This window comes from Eptesicus fuscus, chromosome 19 (assembly GCF_027574615.1).
Source record: "Eptesicus fuscus isolate TK198812 chromosome 19, DD_ASM_mEF_20220401, whole genome shotgun sequence".
NCBI lineage: Eukaryota > Metazoa > Chordata > Mammalia > Chiroptera > Vespertilionidae > Eptesicus > Eptesicus fuscus.
Genome location: NC_072491.1, coordinates 18,331,538 through 18,349,630, shown reverse-complemented (window position 1 = coordinate 18,349,630; position 18,093 = coordinate 18,331,538). Strand labels below are relative to the sequence as shown.

The 18,093-nt window shown below is 38.3% G+C and overlaps 1 protein-coding gene across 4 annotated transcripts in view; it reads right to left on the bottom strand.

Moving 5' to 3' along the window:
• EMC2 (ER membrane protein complex subunit 2) overlaps positions 1 to 17,838 on the bottom strand; it is a 61,946-nt gene extending 44,108 nt beyond the window's left edge. For 3 of the 4 annotated variants that reach the window (XR_008554572.1, XM_054708544.1, XM_008143394.3), the window contains exons 1-5: positions 17,778 to 17,838; positions 14,984 to 15,097; positions 14,410 to 14,474; positions 13,026 to 13,111; positions 8,312 to 8,369 (exon numbers count right to left, since the gene is read on the bottom strand). Coding sequence is in view for 3 of the 4 variants with exons in the window: in XM_054708544.1 (XP_054564519.1) it covers positions 8,312 to 8,369; positions 13,026 to 13,111; positions 14,410 to 14,474; positions 14,984 to 15,097; positions 17,778 to 17,817 (363 nt within the window). In the remaining variant the exon portion in view is untranslated. Of the gene's footprint in view, positions 1 to 8,311; positions 8,370 to 13,025; positions 13,112 to 14,409; positions 14,475 to 14,983; positions 15,098 to 17,123; positions 17,212 to 17,777 lie in introns of all 4 variants that reach the window. The other variant, XM_054708543.1, reaches the window with a different exon arrangement.
• Between the last annotated feature and the right edge of the window lie 255 nt (positions 17,839 to 18,093).

Sequence of the window (18,093 nt, the reverse complement as noted above, 5' to 3'; positions counted from 1 at the left end):
GAGACCAAGAGCAACATCCTACCTAATAGACAAATATGCAAATTGACCATAACTTCGCTATGCCCACGATTGGCCAGGAGGCGCGGGGGGGCGGGACTCGGGGTGGCCGGGGTGGCCGATTGGGCCAGCGGGAAGCTGAGCTCACGTCGCCAGCGGCGGCTCGAGCTCAGCGTCTGCGCCATGGCTGTGCTGCGGCACAGAAGGGGCCTCTGGGGCAGCGAGCTCACGTCCCACCGTGGACCATCAAAAGCGGGGGAGCTGGGTGTCTGTCGGCTCAGACACCAGCGGACAGGCACCCAGCTCCCCCGCGATCGAAAGCGTAAGTGTGGGTGCCTGTCCGCTCAGGCACCAGGCCTTTCAGAAGCCTTCGCCGTGCCGGAGGCTTCTGAAAGGCCTGGTGCACCAGCGGACAGATACCCAGCTCCCCTGCGATCGAAAGCAAAAGCGTGGGAGCTGGGTGCCTGTCCACTCAGGCATCAGCGGACAGGCACCCAGCTCCCCTGTGATCGAAAGCGAAAGCGTGTAGGGGACCCTACACGTTCATGATTCAATCATGCACTGGGCCTCTAGTTTATAATAATAAAAAGATAATATGCTAATTGGACCGGACATCCTTCCAGATGAAGCCGGGGCTGGAGGGAAGCAGCCCAGGTCCTGGGTGCCAGAGGGAAGCCAGTGCTGGCAGCTGGGGGAAGGAAGGCCTACTCTTACACAAATTTTTGTGCATCAGGCCTCTAGTTTATAATAATAGCAATAACAATATTTCAGTAACAAAAAATAACCTACGTGTTAAAAATGTGCATCCTCGAATATTTGACTCAGGCCAAAGGCCTTATGCAATGCCTACCACACAGAAGTTACTGAAATATATTTGGAATAATTTCAGTATGTAAAACAATGAAAGCACCATAATATATGTAAAATTTAGAAAGTCTCGATAATTTATAAGAAATATAGAAGTAAAGTTCTAAAAGTAACTCAATCCTAGAGCCTTTAGGGAAAATATTAGCCTTCAAATGAAAGCCTTATTAGAAGTCCTTCTGAAAACAGGTGAGGAATAAATTACCATACAATTAAGAAACTAATTTCTTTTGGACATATATTTAATTTCACTGATCCAATATCATTTGAAACAAATTTGTTTATTCTTTTCATTTTTCATGATACTTATTCCATACGGTAGAGCACAGAGTCCAGATTTTTTTGGGGAAAAAAATAACTAAAGCCCAACTATTCTCACTTATCAGCTTTCTAATCAAGGGCAAAATATTTATTGTTTACAAACCTCATTAATATCACCAATCTCCAAGTATCATTGTAAAGCAACTAAAATAATACTCAGAATATAATGATATTAAATGAATGTTATCTTCCTTCTTTTTACCTTTGCTTTGTGCTTAAGATTTGTGTTTTAAGCCTTGCCAAAAGCTCTACTTATGAGATCTTTAAAGAATAGGCACAGGCTTGCTTAGTTTGACATTGATATCTTACCCCAAACCTTACAGGATTTGCACCAGCTGAGATGAGATAATTTATATAGATACAATGAAACGTGTTGAAAAAATTGCATCCAAGTATCACAATTCAGACAAAAGTCAAAGTATAAACCTGAATGGCAACTAATACTTCTACAGTCATAATAAGAGGTATGGTATGAACACCGTAATGGACACCACTATGCAGAGTATGAGATTCGTGAAGAAAGGTGTACTAAAAACGCCTGTCTAATGTTGTTAACCTCATTTTCTCAGTGATTTGAAACAGAACCATTTCTCTACTGTCGAACATACATCAATATTTTTAGGTCAGCAGCATTCTGCAGAATATAGTTTATAAAGTACTCCTGTAGTGTTTCAAGGATAATTAATCTTTTAAAATGTCTTTTGAAAACAATTCTTTTTATAAATGATGGAAAATAGAGGTTTAAACAACATAAATGCATCAAAAGAGATCGAATTAGAAGATCTGAAATTTCTGATTCGCATCCTAGATCCTCCTATAAAACTACTTGAAAGAATCTGAAATATTGCAAATTAAATAATGTTATTTTGAATTATGTGTATTGTAGGTGAAATATAATTTATAATGTAAAACAAACAGAAATTCTGTATTAAATTTGTAATAGCCTACTTTAAAAACTGTTGTCCACCTAATAAATACTTAACAGTTAAGTATAAGATTTTAAATATGGGGCTTTATTAATCAGTTTGAGAAACATGCCCAAAAAATCTCTACTATATGAGCAATATAGTGCTTAATCATGTAAAACCAAAGGTATAGCATTTTATCTCCTAATATTCTGAAGTTTAAAACAAGTGTTTAAGTGGTAACTATTTAAGTATGTGAAGCCAGTTTTCCTAATGTGAAAGCTTAAAAACCACCTACATGGCAATTACTACCATACAGGCAATAATAATTTATTACTAAGTCACATAATATACAGAGCTTTCCAGGTTTAGAGAAAAATAACACCATGTTCTGACATAAGAACCAATCTTTATTTATCTTGATCATTTAAAGGAACATGAAGCAGGGATTTCATTTCTAGCTGAGATGATGTAACAGGGACCAGATTTACCCTCTTGTCTGAAACAACCAAAGACCTCGACTAAATACATAAAACAACCTTGTATTGAGAGAGAGGGAGAGGGAGAGGGAGGGGAAGAGGGAGGGGGTAGAAGAGTGGGAAGGGGAGGAAGAAGGAGGGAGAGAGACACATTAATTGTTTGCCTCCAGCAAGCACCCCTACCAGGGCTGGGGAACCTGCAACCAAAGTATGTGCCCTTGACCTGGATTCAAACCCGAGACCATATGGTCGGCAGGCCGACGCTCTAACCACTGAGAAAAATACAGGCCAGGTGAAACAACCATTTTAAACCACAGGACAACAGGCAGCAAAAGACAGTAATTCCTGAGAGGCAGGAAACAAATGAGGTGAGTCCTATTTTTATTGCCCTGGCTTGCTGCCTTAAGAGAGTTTCAAGGATGCTGTGCAGAGAGGAAGAAAACCAGATTGAGCCCAGCAGACTCTGAGATCAGAAGAAGGAGCTGAGAGTCTAGGAAGATCAAAGAGGTTAGCATTAATAGGCCAGAGTACTGGAGGGGGGAAAAAAAAAACACAGAATAAGGACTCTGGAGGTTCCCCTTGAGTATTCAGCTTGGTATTGATCAGTGCATGTGTGTGAAGAAACTACCCAAGGTCAAGGAAAAAAATCATCAAAAAGGTTTTGGAAGCCCAGCCGGTGTGACTCAGTGGTTGAGTGTTTACCTATGAACCAGGAGATCACAGTTCGATTCAGGTCAGGGCACATGCCCAGGTTGTGGACTTGATCCCCAGTATGGAGTGTGCAGGAGACAGGAAATCAATGATTCTCTCTCATTGATGTTTCTATCTCTCCCTCTCCCTTCCTCTCTGATATCAATAAAAATATGTTTAAAAAAAAAAAAAAAGGTTTTGAGGAGCCCTGGCTGATGTAACTCAGTTGGTTGGGATGATGCACCAAAAGGTCGAGTGTTTGATGCCTGGATTACAGGTTCAGTCTCTGGTCGGGGTGCGGCTGGAGGCAACCAATCAATGTTTCTCAGATCCTCTCAGATCCTCTCTCTCTCTCTCTCTCTCTCTCTCTCTCTCTCTCTCTCCCCTTCCCTCTCTAAAATCAATAAAAACATATTTTTTTAAAAAGGTATTCCACATCACTGGTAATGTAAATAACAAGGTAACATTTTAATCAATCATACTAGCAAAAGTTAAATATGCCATGTGGAAGGACACAGAGAGAGAAGCATCTCCTCCACCATAGAAATGACTATACCAGCTAAAAAAAAAAAAACCCTTTGTGCAGGGAAATTTGGTAACCCCTATCAAAACTTAAAATGCATGTAACTTCCTGACAGATATTTTACTCCAGGAATCTATCCCTCAAACGACATCAACTGCAACACTTTCTGGGAGGAAGACATCAAAATCAACATAAGAGTTCACCAAAAAGGTCTTAAGTAAAACTGTTTTTCATGAAGACAGAGACTATACATCCATGCAATGCAATGCTATGCAGCTTCTCAAAGGATGATATAAAGCTTACGCTGACATGACATGACCTTTAAAATACACTGCTAGGTAAAGTATGCCACCATTTGCATTTTCAGCAATTCTCCCTGTCAAAAGGGATACACAAACATGCACACGTATCGTAAGTGTATAGGAAAAAGATTATCTAGAAAAATACAAAGAAATTACTAACAATGTTTGACTAAGTGAAGGAGGACTTGAAATCAGGAATGGAAGGAAAGACTTATTTTTCCACTACACATTGTTTTGTATTATTTGTAATTTTTAACCTGGGTATTAAAATTACTTTTTCAAAAGAGTATTTCAAAACATTTTTTAAATAGATGGGGAGAAGGTGTTCCATTTCAGTAACTTCCCAAAAGAAAAATTTAAAAACTTCTATTATAATTACTTTATTCTTTTTGCCCTAGGTAGGCCTTGTGCTTTAATGTTAAAACTTACTCATGACATTCATGAAATACGATGGCTTTGTCTCAAGCCACACTCATCTTTCAAAGCCTACAAGGCTCAAAAATCACACAGCAAGTCATCAAAGAACCAGGACTTAATAAGTCTATCTCAAAGTCCAAAATCCATTCATTATATCATCCTGCCACTCTAAAAGCAAAGTCAAGGATGGTGTTTAATTCATCCTTCTATTCCCAACACCAAACACTCTGCAAGCACTCAACAAATGTTTTTTGAAATAATGAATGCATAAAGAGAGCTCTTTAAAGCTTGAATAACAACCTCATTTCTATAGTGGTTATCAAGGAGCATAGATGCACAAGACCAGTAAAAGAATCACATAACCACTTTTAGACAATGCAAAGAATTAGTTACAAGCTTGAATTAAAACTACAGATGAAAACAGAACTGGACTTACTCATCTTTGAGATAATGAAGGTGCTTTGGGAAAAGAAACTGTGATGTCTTCTAAATAATAATTTGACTACTTAATATAAGTAAAGTCTTTCCCTAATACACTTTTTCAGTTCTAGGTCTTATATGGCTTTGTTATTTCCTTCAATGTCTACCTCAGTATTTTCTACGGATACAGTAACAGAAACAGCGTCTTTAATTCTTAGTAACATCAACACTTTGGTGGGTGGCTCATGAAACATAATCATCATTTACAGCAGGACAGAAGGGACTGAGTAGAGATTAGATAAATAATCTCTTATAAAAGAATAATACATTTAACAGTTGATTTTAGTCACCTTGTTCTAAAATATTCACCTAACAACTAAGACATTTAGTTACTACAACTTCATATATAGTCAATGAGGGGAACCATTTGAATTTCTCTTTTGGCCAGTCTTAAAGCCATAAAACATAGAAAGTACTACAAAGACAGAACAATATATCTTACCTAATAATAGACAAACAAGCTAATTGACCGTACCTTCATGACGCCCACAGCCAATCAGAAGTGAGTATGCAAATCAACCCAACAAAGATGGCAGTTAATTTGCATATGCAGCCTCCAAGCGGCTGGGGGCGGGACGCTTGCATCATCGCCATGGCGACAATGCAGGCATTCCGCCCCCTAGCTGCTCTGGGCCTCTGAGCAGAGTAGGAAGGTGGAAAGGCGGCTCTGGCCAGAGCGAAAGCGGTGCTGGCAGCCAGGGAAAGAAAGGCCCATTCTGGTACAAATCTTTGTGCATCGGGCTTCTAGTAATTACATATTATTTTAGGTCTTGAAAAAGTGAAATAACTTATTTAAAATATCCTCAACTTAAACTGACACAAAAGTAAAATGTTTGATTCCTAATTTCAAGAAAATAAATTACAAGCTATTAATTTTTAACCTAATATGAGAAAAATGTATGAAACTCAAACGTTTTTCAGAAACTTGATTTCATTTTTTCAATATATAGGGTAGGGCAAAAATAGGTTTACAGTTGTGAGTATATGAAACACAGTTTATTCCTGTATTATTTATTTATTTATTTATTTTATTAATTATAATTATAATATTCTTTATCAGTATAACTGTAAACTTAGTTTTGTCCCACCCTGTGTGGATGGGTAAAAAAATTAAATACCTTTAAAACAGGTCAAGTCTTAGAGTTAAAATAAAAATATTCAGAACAACAAACAGTGTTTTTTATACAGTTAAGTTTAGAACACTATTCAAAACTTTCCTATTTTAACTATCTTTATTGGGAATATCTAGACAAAAGTAACAGAAGCTGTTCCTTTTTTTTTTTTTCTTTTTAATAATAGGTGGATTTGTAGTTATGCCAAAACTTTTCCCTGAATTTTCTATATTCTTAGAATCTTCACAAAATAATAAATCCTTACCATTTAAATATGTTCCAAACAAACAAACAAAAACCTAGGAAGTTTCCCAGGTGTGGGATATTAAAAACACAAATATAAAACATTGCAAATTATATACTTACTAGGGGCCCAGAGCATGTATTCGTGCACCTTGAAAGGAACTGTGGACCGTGAAGCTGCGGTGGGCACAGGGGCAGGTCTCGGCCCATCCTCCATGCCCCCACCTGGCCCCTCCCGACGTGGCCCTCCCTGCCCATCCCCCCATCCTGTCTGCTGGCAGTCCCGCTCCCACAGCGGCTGCTCCCAAGCGCTGACAGTGCCAACCTCATGGACAGAGCAATTGGGGCCGGAACCAGCAGCGGGTGCGAGCGGCGGCTGCTACCCCAATTGCCCCTCAGGAGCAAGGGGAGGCAAAGAAGCCCTCAGGGGCGTCAGAGCCAGCAGCCACTGCTCGCACCTGCTGATGGCACCAAGCGGTTGGGGCAGCGCTGAGCGCCCGCAGCAGATGCGAGCACCAGGCAGGACCATGGCGCACTGGAACAAAGAATTTTCAGTAACCACCAGAGGCTCGCCCCAATGACAGTGACAGGGGCCCTGCCTTAGTCTGGCACCCCTGCTCACCTACTCCACCATCCCGCCTGGCTGATGCCCGCTATGTTCTGTGCTCTGCTGCCTGCTGCCAACACCCGCCATGTTCCAAGTGCGCCCCCTGGTGGTCAGCGTACATCATAGTGACCAGTTTCTGCCATTCAGTCTATTTGCATATTAGGGTTTTATATATATAGATAGCAAATCACCATGTTGTGTAACTTGTATAATGTTACTGGTCAATTATATCTCAAAAAACTGGAAAAAAACTCCATCTTTTAAGCAATATACTAAATAATGTATCAAAAGGGACAAGCAGAGATCAGAGATTTATGACCAATGAATGCTTGGTTTAATGCTATCTAGAAATTGCACACTTCAATATGAAATCATTTCCTAACTTAGCATACATAATTTATTTTTAAATGAATCAAATGACTTATGTTCAATTATTAAACATTTCTGCATCTTAAAATCCACAATCATATATTTTATTAGCTTATTTTAAATGTGCATTTTAATGAAATACTACCAAATAAGAGAACACCATGTTTTTGTATTATGTGTTAATGTAAGAATTTCTCCTTTTATAAAAAGACAATACAAACTCAAACTGTTTTATGTTTAAAATTTCTAAAAAATATTTTTATTTTAGCAGGCATATGTATGCAAGGACATAACATAAAACATTAAAAATGCCTGATGTTATTTAAGGTCTCTCTTTAACTTTTCATTTAATAGAAGGTAAATCTGAGGGAAGCCATTATACCAATACTAAAGTAAAATGTTCTCAACAATAAAAAATTTTTTCACCAGGGTATTTTTAAAACAAATTATGTTATATAAGTATATTTGCAACAAATATTTTGTCCAATAAACTGATATAAAATTTGTTCAAAATCAGAATTAAAGATATTTACATATTTTTCCTTTAAATATATTTACATATGATATAGTAATTCCTATTCTGGTAGAAAAAAGTAAATCCAAAACAAAACACCTTCATTAACTCCATATACTAATTATTGAGATGACTTCTTTCATTTCTCATTAAGACAACTAAAATTCACACAAACAAGACAAGTTACTATTTCATAAACTTTAACAAAATATTACACAAAAAAACACACTGAGATTTGCTGGGCTTTTATGCAAGCACATAAAAATTCTTTCTTCCCAAATTTTAATTAATTTTTTTTAGTAAGATATCTCATAAGTCAAATTTAACTGGAGAGTTTTAAACCTATTTTTTAAAATGATCCATCTTGAAATATTTAAAATAAGATAATAAAACATAGTTCCATATGTATTTTCCCGTTACTTCCAAAATGAATTAATTTTGCGTTTTTAAATAAACTATATCATCTTCAGAACTATTAGTTAACTTACAGTGTTAGTTGGATCTTCATGTAGAATTCGATCATATAGCTGTATTGCATCATCATATCTATTTAAAAAGAAAAAGAAACATCAAGAATCATGAACTTAAAATTTAGTGACAAATAGTAAATACTGGAAAAGATTCAACTGGCAGGGCTTTACATGCATTTATAATTGTTATCCAAGTCACTTTTTATATTCCTATAATAGTAAGGTTTGCTATGGTGTGGGATTTTTTTAATGGAAAAAAGTATCACATAAAGTATTTCTAGAAAAAGTTACTTCAAAACATACTGATCTAATTGGACCTAAATACAAATGTAAAATCTAGCAGCACAAAGAGAATCCTTTATGATCCTAGTTATACCTAGAGTTACAACCAATAAAACATAAGGAAAAGTTTAATTTTAATAAATCCATTCACAAGGAATGATCTATGTATTAATTCTCCTTTAATGAATATTTATAATAGCTTCTCTTAGTTGAGCTGGTTCAGTTCATTAAGCACCTACTAAGTATCCATACGTAATACTTATCGTATTTTCCGGCATATAAGACGACTTTTTAACCCAGGAAAATCTTCTCAAAAGTCGGGGGTCATCTTATACGCTGGGTGTCATCTTATAGGGCGGGTATATCCCAAATTCTATATTTTAACTGGAAAAGTTGGGGGTCGTCTTATACGCCCAGTCGTGTTATACGCCGGAAAATACGGTACTCTTTGCTGGGTTACAATCTCATGAGAGAAACAGTTAACAAATTTATCAAATGAAAAAATACTCACATATGACAATAAATAACTAAGAAGCCAAAATTAACATTATGTGATAGAGAATCTAAGTAGGGATACATTAGAAATCAAATAAAAAACTTTCCCTAACTATATACTCTTACATATGATAACCTTGATTAGGATGCAAAGAAATAGCTGAGTGATTCTGAAATTTCTTCCTAACAATGTTCATAACCCTCCAATTCCCTTCCTATCAATTTCTCCATTTCTGAATAAAGATCTTTAAAGAAAGCAAAAAACAATGTTTAAAAACTTTTATAGCAGTATTTCTAAAACCAGAAATAGCAGATACATTGTCTTGGGATCTCTTCATAAGTTCCCTATAGGATATTTTTAATTTTATATTTTTCTCTTAATGACATTTTCTGGAAGATATCTTTTAATGATAGTTATGAATACTTTATATCATGTGACTCATCTTTCAACTATACACTGACCCCAAAATTTTAGTACCCAAGTCAATGTTGGTGATTATGGTCATGCCAATAGGTAAGAATACTTTACCTATTCTTGTTATCTGTAGCAGACTATTGAAAAAAATAAAAGCAGACTGAATTTGTAAATGTGTTCACTCCATGTGTCCACATCCCTGCACACTAAGTCAATTAGACTCAGCAGTAATTCAAATAAAGAAACTTAGTTTGGACATCCAATACATGGTACTATAATAGGTCTGCTAGCCTCATAAGAATCTACAACTAAATGAGGGAATAAAATAAAATCATTAAATAATAACGAAACAAAACAGTAAAGTATGCAAAACAAGGGCAAAATTAATGCCACAGAGCAGAAATTGTCACAAGACAGTACATGAGAATCACCTGGGAATCTTTTCCAACTAAAATACCTCTGGAAAAGATATCAGAAGTGACAGAGAAAGATATGAAGCCATTCACTGTTTTTATAGTTGTATAAAACCTATATACATAAGCCACTAATATCTAGTTTTATATTTAAACATATTTAAATTACACTGTAATTTAAAAAATAATTTATGTAAAAACTGAGTGTGATGGTTAATATTATGTGTCAACTTGACTGGCCCAAATCAAACATTATTTCTAGGTATGTCTGACGGTGTTTCAGGATGAGATTAGCTTTGAATCGGTAGACTCAGCAAAACAGACTGCCTACCCAATGTGGGTGGGCATCATCCAATTCCTTGAGGGTCTGAATAGAACTAAAGTGGAGAAAGGAGGAATTTAACCCTATTTTACAGCCTCACTTCTGAGCTGGGACATTTCATCTTACCTCCTCCCCCTATCCTCAGAATGAGATTTATACCATCGGCTGCCTTCATTCTCAGCCTCTAGACTTGGACTCAGACTGAATTATAGCACCAGTTTGGCTGGATCTCCAGCTTGCAGATGGCAGATTCTGGAACTTCAAAGCCTCCAAAATCATATGAGCCAATTCCTCATAATAAATCTCCATTTATATATGTGGTTCTCTGTGTATGTATGTAAATGTCTGTGTGTGTGTATTGGGGAGGGGGGGTGTTCTCTAGAGGATCCTAATACACTGACGGTCAACAAAAATTTACATTTAGTCAACAATGTTCTGATACCTGTCATTTTACCTGCAGGGTTTTTTAAAGAAAAATCTGGGTTACACCCCCACAAACTGATTTCAGTGAAGTGGGAGCAAGGCAACTACTTATTTTTTAAAATTCCACATATTCTAATTTACACAATCATGTATGAGAATCAATGATTAATGATCCTATTTAACAAAGGCACATCTAACAGCCACTCTTCCATATAAAAACATTAAAAAATGGTTATCACGCCCTCACACCTTCACGCCATAACGGCTCAGACAGCCAACACTGGGGAGAAAGGAATGGGGACCAGCCAGGCTGTGGCCCGGGAGAGGGACAAGCCGCCTGCCCCACAATCCCAGGTGCCAGCAGCTGCACCTGCGCCTGGGGCCTGGGAGAGGGACAAGCCACCCTCCCCGCGGTTCCAGGCTCCAGCGGCTAGGACTGCAGCCTGGAAGAGAGACAAGCCGCCTGCCCCGCAGTCCCGGATGCCAGCGGCTGCGTCTACACCTGCGGCCCAGGAGAGGGACAAGCTGCCCACCCCGTGGTCCCGGGCGCCTGCGGCTGCGGCCGGCCCAGGCAAAGCCGGCCCAAGTCCTGGGTGCCTGCGACCAGCCGGAGGAGGGAATCCTGGGTCCCGGGTGCGGGGCGAGGCAGAGGCGGTTAGGGGCGATCAGGCAGGCAGGCAGAGGGATTAGGGGCGATCAGGCAGGCAGGCAGGCGAGCCGCTAGGAGCCAGCAGTCCCAGATTTCGAGAGGCAGTCGGACATCCCCCGAAGGGTCCCGGATTGGAGAGGGTGCAGGCCCGGCTGAGGGACTCTCCCCACATCCCCGTGCACGAATTTCCTGCACTGGACCTCTAGTATATCTGATAAGGACCTTGTATCTAGACACTATATAGAGAACTTTTACAACTTAATAAAAAAAGACAAATAACCCAATTTAAAAACAAAGAAGATATAGAAATGGTCAATAATTTTATGAAAAGATGTTCAACATTTCTGGTTCCTGGAACAGCAAGTAAAAAGATCTTGGAAGTTGTCACTCCCATCCACACAAGAAAAAAGCTAAACAAACTGGACAAACCAACTAATTCTAGATTCATCAGAGAATTAAAGTCACAGGTCAAACCACTTCCCCGAAAATTAGAAGACATGTAAAGACAGATAATCACAGCTTACTGTAGCAAGAAGACAGGACATAAGTGTTGACAAGAACATGGAGAAAGAGAACTCTTGTGCACTGTTTGTGGGAAAGTAAATTGGAACAACTATGTAAAACAATATGGGAATTCCTTAAAAAAATTAAAAATAAAATTACCATTTAGTCCAATAGTTCCACTTCTGGGTATTTATGTGAAGGAAACAAAAGCACTACTGTGAAAGATATATGCATCCCCATGTTCATGAAAGCATTGTTTACAAGAGCCAAGACATGGATCAACCTAAGGGTCCATCAACAGATGAATGAGATTGTGACATGTATACAATGTAATATTATTTACTCATAAAAATGAAGGAAATTCTGCCACTTATGACAACCTGGATGGACCTTGAGGACATTATGCTAAGTGTAATAAGTCAGACAAAAAGATAAGTACTGAATGATCTCACTTACATGTGGAATCAAAAAGAACCTGAACTTACAGATCAAGAAAGCGGATTGGTGGTTGCCAGAGGTGGGGGTGGGGCTGGAGGTGGGAGTGTGTGAAATGAGTGAAGAGGATCAAACTTCCACTTATAAATAATTAACAGCATGGTTACTATAGTTAACAAGACTGTGTTGTAATTGAAAGTTACTAAGAGAGCAGAACTTTTAGTTCTCATGACTATGAGTGGTGATGGATAACTAAACTTGCTAAAATCGTTTCATTATACATATATATCACATCATTATATTGTGCACCTGAAACTAATACAATATGTCAATCATATCTCAATAAAAAAATTAATAATAATAGTTTCTATACCTTGAGTACCTATGAGGGTCCTACACATATATTTATTAAGTCCCCAAAGAATTCTGACAAGTTGGTAATATTCTTGCTTTACAGAGGAGTGAAGCCAAAAAACCTTAAAGTTAAATAATTTGCTAGATAACCAGCTATTAAATCCTAAAAACAGGATTATTTGAAGCCAATTCTTATTCCAAAATATAATCTATTTCACTAGCCCAGAGATGGTAAGTGGATTACACTTTTATGTCAAATCCTATTTACTGGGAGTAAAGGCCAGGATTTATGCTGAGAAGCACTCTGACATTACTCTGAATCTCAGGAGCAAGAGATCTTGCACTCTCAATGATGCTGCCATAAGCATAGGAGAACATAAAGATAGGCCTCATATCTGCTGTTTTCAAATGGGACCACACTGTTGACAAGACTCAGTTACCTTTCCATGGCTTCAAATCTCATGCCAGTTAGTCGCTTGACTCTGTGACTGCCAGGGAACTGTCTTCTCAACTCCTGAAGACAAAACTAAAAAAATAATTGGTAAACAAGACTTGAAAAGTAGTAATTATATTACATATACTAAATGGGCTACAAATAATGACCTACATAAGTCTTCAATGTATCTTCTTAAATAATTCCACTAGTGTAATATAATGAAATGAAGTGATATTAATCTAATGAATAATGGGGTAAAAGGAGAAATCTGAAATTACCATGAGAGAAATCATCAGTTCTCAGACACTAATCATACTAATAAGTAGGAAAATAAGCAGATCATGTGTCCACTAATAACTTCAAATACTACCACCATATTACTTCTCAAAAATTGCTTACATAATGTGTCAAACCCCATTTAAATATCTACAACAGTTTCCTGGCATTTTCTTCCTAACTATGCATAAAAATTCTTTAGATAAAAAATAAGTTCTTTGGTAGTACTTTGAAGTCCCTGGCAACTACTACTAATACTTTGCTTAATATTTCTCTGTTGAAATTATATAATCTTCTTGTCAGTACACACATCCTGATTTGGGGCCGGGAGGAGCCTGCAACCTAGGTACGTGCCTTTGACCAGAATCGAACCTGAGATCCTTCAGTCCACAGGCTGATGCTCTATCCACTGAGCCAAACTGGCTAGGGTGTGGCTGGGAGGCAACCAATCGATATATCTCTCTCACATCAAAGTTTCTCTCTCTGTCTCTCTCCCCATCCCTTTCACTCTCTCTAAAAACCAATAGAAAAATGTCCTCAGGTAAGGATAAACAAAAAACAAACAAACAAAGAAATAATTGTGAAAATTAAAGAAAGCATGATGTAAAGCATTTAGCATAGTACCTGGCAGATATGGGCTCAAAATATAGCTATTATCATTCTCTATTTTAAAAGCAGCATTAGTAATTTAAGTCATGCTGTGCAAATATTAGGACTTTCTAATAGTTTAAGGTATACATTTACAATATTACAAAACAGTATTTAACAACATATACTATGAAAGATATTCAATAACCCAAAAGATAAACTTGTTTTAAACTATCTACTTCTCATTACATACTCTATAATATAGCATAATTCACCCAGTAAGCAGATAACCAACTAATTTATCCTCTTCAGTAAAACTGGAATACTAAATATCTACTTCTCAGGATTGTTAAAAAGATTTAAGAACATACTGTGTTCAAAGTACCCAGTTAGGCCTACCTACCCTTAAGAGTAGCATTGAAAACCAGCTATAGAAAGCATTCTATACAAGCCATATACTAAGTCTTATACATATAATCCATGAAGCATATTAAATATAAAATAAAATTAGTTTAAATACCTACCAATGCCAAGTCATCCCGACCATAGTCTAGAGCTGCAATCATCACCTGTTCATATATGATCCAAACTAGATACATAGAGAAAAAAACTAAATTTACTATAAAATCTCCCAACAAAAACTAGATAATGAATTCTTCCTGTTTGGTATTTTAGAGAAAAGTACTTATAACTGAAAACTGATTTACTGTATTTTATCAGCAATTAAGAAAAGAAGGTATTCTTATATGCTTCAGCAATGTAAATTATTTCAGTATCTTAGCAAGTAAAAAAAAAAAAAAAAATTCCAATTATCTAATACCTTTAATGTTCTAAAGGATTCTTTATGAAATACATTTTGACCAGACCAGGACTGCAGCCCTATGAGCTTTAAAACAAAAACGTCTATTTGATAGCTTTACTACTAACAGAAATTATAAAGCCTTCTCAAAATAAAGTATTAGTCTTCCTGAGTTTTTAAAAAGTGACAATCACAGATAGATTGCTATAAACACTAGAAAAAATAAGATTTAAAAAAAAAACCTAAGAATGGTAAATAGACATGTGCCAAACATAAAGATAATAAATTAAAAAACTTACTATCATCTCCAAGCTTAGAAGCATATTCATTAATTAATTCCTCTCCAACTTCCACAATTTGCTCACTATTTCTTGAGTTTTCATCTCTCCATTTTCTCATTTTATCTCGCATTTCTGAAAACGCAAAACTTGTTATAATGTATAAATATATTTGATCAATGTCAAAATTACTAAAATGAAGTCAAATTTTTTTATAAAGAAAATAAACTCACACTAATATAAAAGTCCATGTATCTCAAAGTTCATAAAGCAGAATACCAATTTAATAAGAAAGACAGATCCTTTGGAAGACTACAAATATATTATAAATAATACAACTATCTTTAAAAGTAATGAATGGCATTGTGCTAGGTATCCTATCCATATCCTGCCCAAATACCCTAACCTCAATGAACCCTCCTTATAACTCTGTCCCACCTCCAAATCACTAAATAATAACTCCTCTAATAAACCTCAATAATTTTCAACTGGCTGAATAAATAAACCATATATTCTACTTTTTCTATAGAACCTAATAGAGACTAGGAGAATGTTAGATGTACTATATAGGTCTTTTATAAACATGTGTTCACTTCTCCTATAACGAGATTTACAGTACTCTTTGAACTAACCATTTCTACAACTTTAGTTCATTATATGATTCAAAGGAATTCTTGAGGACCTAGGTCCAACTGACAGCCCTCACAGAAATATATAAAGAAATTATTCCAACACTAGAAAAATTACTTAGTTTTTTTGGTAACAATTTATTAATGTTTATTATTAATCTAACGAACAATTCATTTAGTCAGCAAATAAATACTGAGTTCCTCTCATAAATCAGGCACTAGAACAAGAGGCCTGGTCCCTCCCTTCATTCTAGGAGAGAGAAAATTTAACAACTTAACACAACTGGGTAAGCACTTCAAGAGTATAAAAACACATAGTTTAAAGGACAAGGGGTAGGTTTCGTTGCTTTTTGGTTTCTGTTCTTTTTCTTTCCCTTTTTAAAATTTTGGTGGAGGGATGGGGAAGAGCTGTGGGTTAGTCAAGGAAAACTCTCTAAAATATATGACTGCTGAGGGGAAATTCTGAGAAATGATAAAGTATAATGGGGACAAGAGTGGGACAATGAGGAAAGAACACTCCTAGTGGGAGGAACAGCACGTGTCCAGCCCTAATACAAGAGGAGCATGGCACATTCAGGGAATTCAACAAAAGGCAGCACTGTCAGCTCTGAAAGAATAGTTAAGACAGAGCTAGAGACATGGGTGGGAGCCAGATCATCTTTCCTAGATAGCACTTAGTTTAAAAGCACTTTCACGTGTTTTCTCTCTGGTTCCTCAAGGAACTTGTGAAGCAGCTATTATTCTAGACTGCCCACAGAGTAGTCCAAGTGACTTAGTTAAATCGCCTTGTCTGATGGAACACACCTACTCATTCCTTAAGGTTATATACATGATACCATCATCTGAGAAACTTATATTGAACATAGTTTCCAAACAGCACTTTCTAAAAATAAGAAGCATGACATATTCGAAACATTTTCAAAACACATTAAAAATAACAGCCACCTATCTACCATCCAACTTAAGTCCGGAGAAGCCTTTTAAAACTACATATTGACAGGTTTGTCTTCATTAGACTGTGAACTCCATGAAGGTAGGGACTGTAGGCTGCTTAATTTCATATATATCCAAGAAGATATAGCTCTAAGCGCTTTTCTTGTTTAATATCATGGGGTTCTCTGATACGGGTAGAAACACCGAGATTCACAGTAGGCAAGAGGGCACAAAACCAATAATCACTGAATTCAGTTCAAGTATAAAGGAATTTCACCTTTTCCCATGCATGTTTGCAACTCTGTAATCCTGGAGGTATTTATTCACCCTGGGTGAATATAACTCTCAGTACACCTGTTATCGGGCCATTGTTTTACCACTGGAACAAGGCATTCCTTGAACACATAAGCTGTTTTAAGTCTCCTGTTAAACGCTGGGAACATGAATTTCAAATACAGGTATTTCATGCGTTAGACTAGAGAAACTCAAGGCTCTTCTCTCAAGCATGTTTCCCGCTCAAGTTTTGCAGGAGGGAAAAATCTCTGTTACAAAACTGGTCCAAAGTTTGCCTCCAGACTTAACACACTTCACCACCTTACGTGAAACTAGGATGGGGGAAGAAGTCCATCACACACTTGAGCACCTGCCCAAGATACCAGTCCTTCTTTCCCTGTAGAAAAGACATTCCTGCGGAAGAAGGAAGTTCTGTTGCGTGTGTAAATGTGTTCTGAGGAGGAGTGGGACAAGGAGTCATTAAAAAGGGAAGATATCAGAAATCCAGCTTTGAAGAGGGAGCGAGACGTCAAGCCGCATGCAGAAGAAGGAGATCTGTTCGTGGGTCTCCCACACACCTTTTCTGCACCAAGTTGTAAGCCTGACAACACAGCCCTCAATACAAGGGCCTTCCAGGTCCTGTCTTTCTTGGCTGCAGGAACCTATCCCGCCCGCTCCGCGCCGCCCAGCAGCCCCGGGTCCCTCCCCGCCTCAAAAGAGAAGCTGCCCTGGGCCCCTGGATTGGTCTGTCGACGAACACAAGCGGTGGGGACATCAGCGCTGACACCGGTGGGGGGCCGGGCCAAGCAAGACCCAGGCCAGCCTCCACCTCCTCCTGGGCCACCACCTCAACTCAGCCCGTTCAGAGAGCTGCCGTGCGGGGAGACAGAGCAGAGAACCCAGCTCTCCAAGGGCACCCGGTGTCCCGCACCCGCTCCCAGGGCTTCTGGTCTTTCCGCGCCCGCTCCGCCTGCTGTTACCTTCCCAAGTGACATCGTAAAGCTCTGACACCTTCGCCATCTTCTCAGAACCTAGAGGCAGCTGGGGGGAGGGGGCGGAAACACGCGATCACGTGACCCGAGGCCGGGTGTGGTGGCGAATTACGACGCCACTTCCCATTGGTTGAGAAAGCGCAGGGGGCGGGACCCGCCGCGCACGTGCACGCGGCTTGGGCGGAGGGGCTGTCGGGCCAGGGGGCGGGGCGAGCTGGGCGGCGCGTGGGCGGTGCCAGGACGTTGAGGACGCCCACGCCGGGTAAGGGGGCGGGGCGAGCTGGGCGGGGCCCGCGGCGCTGGG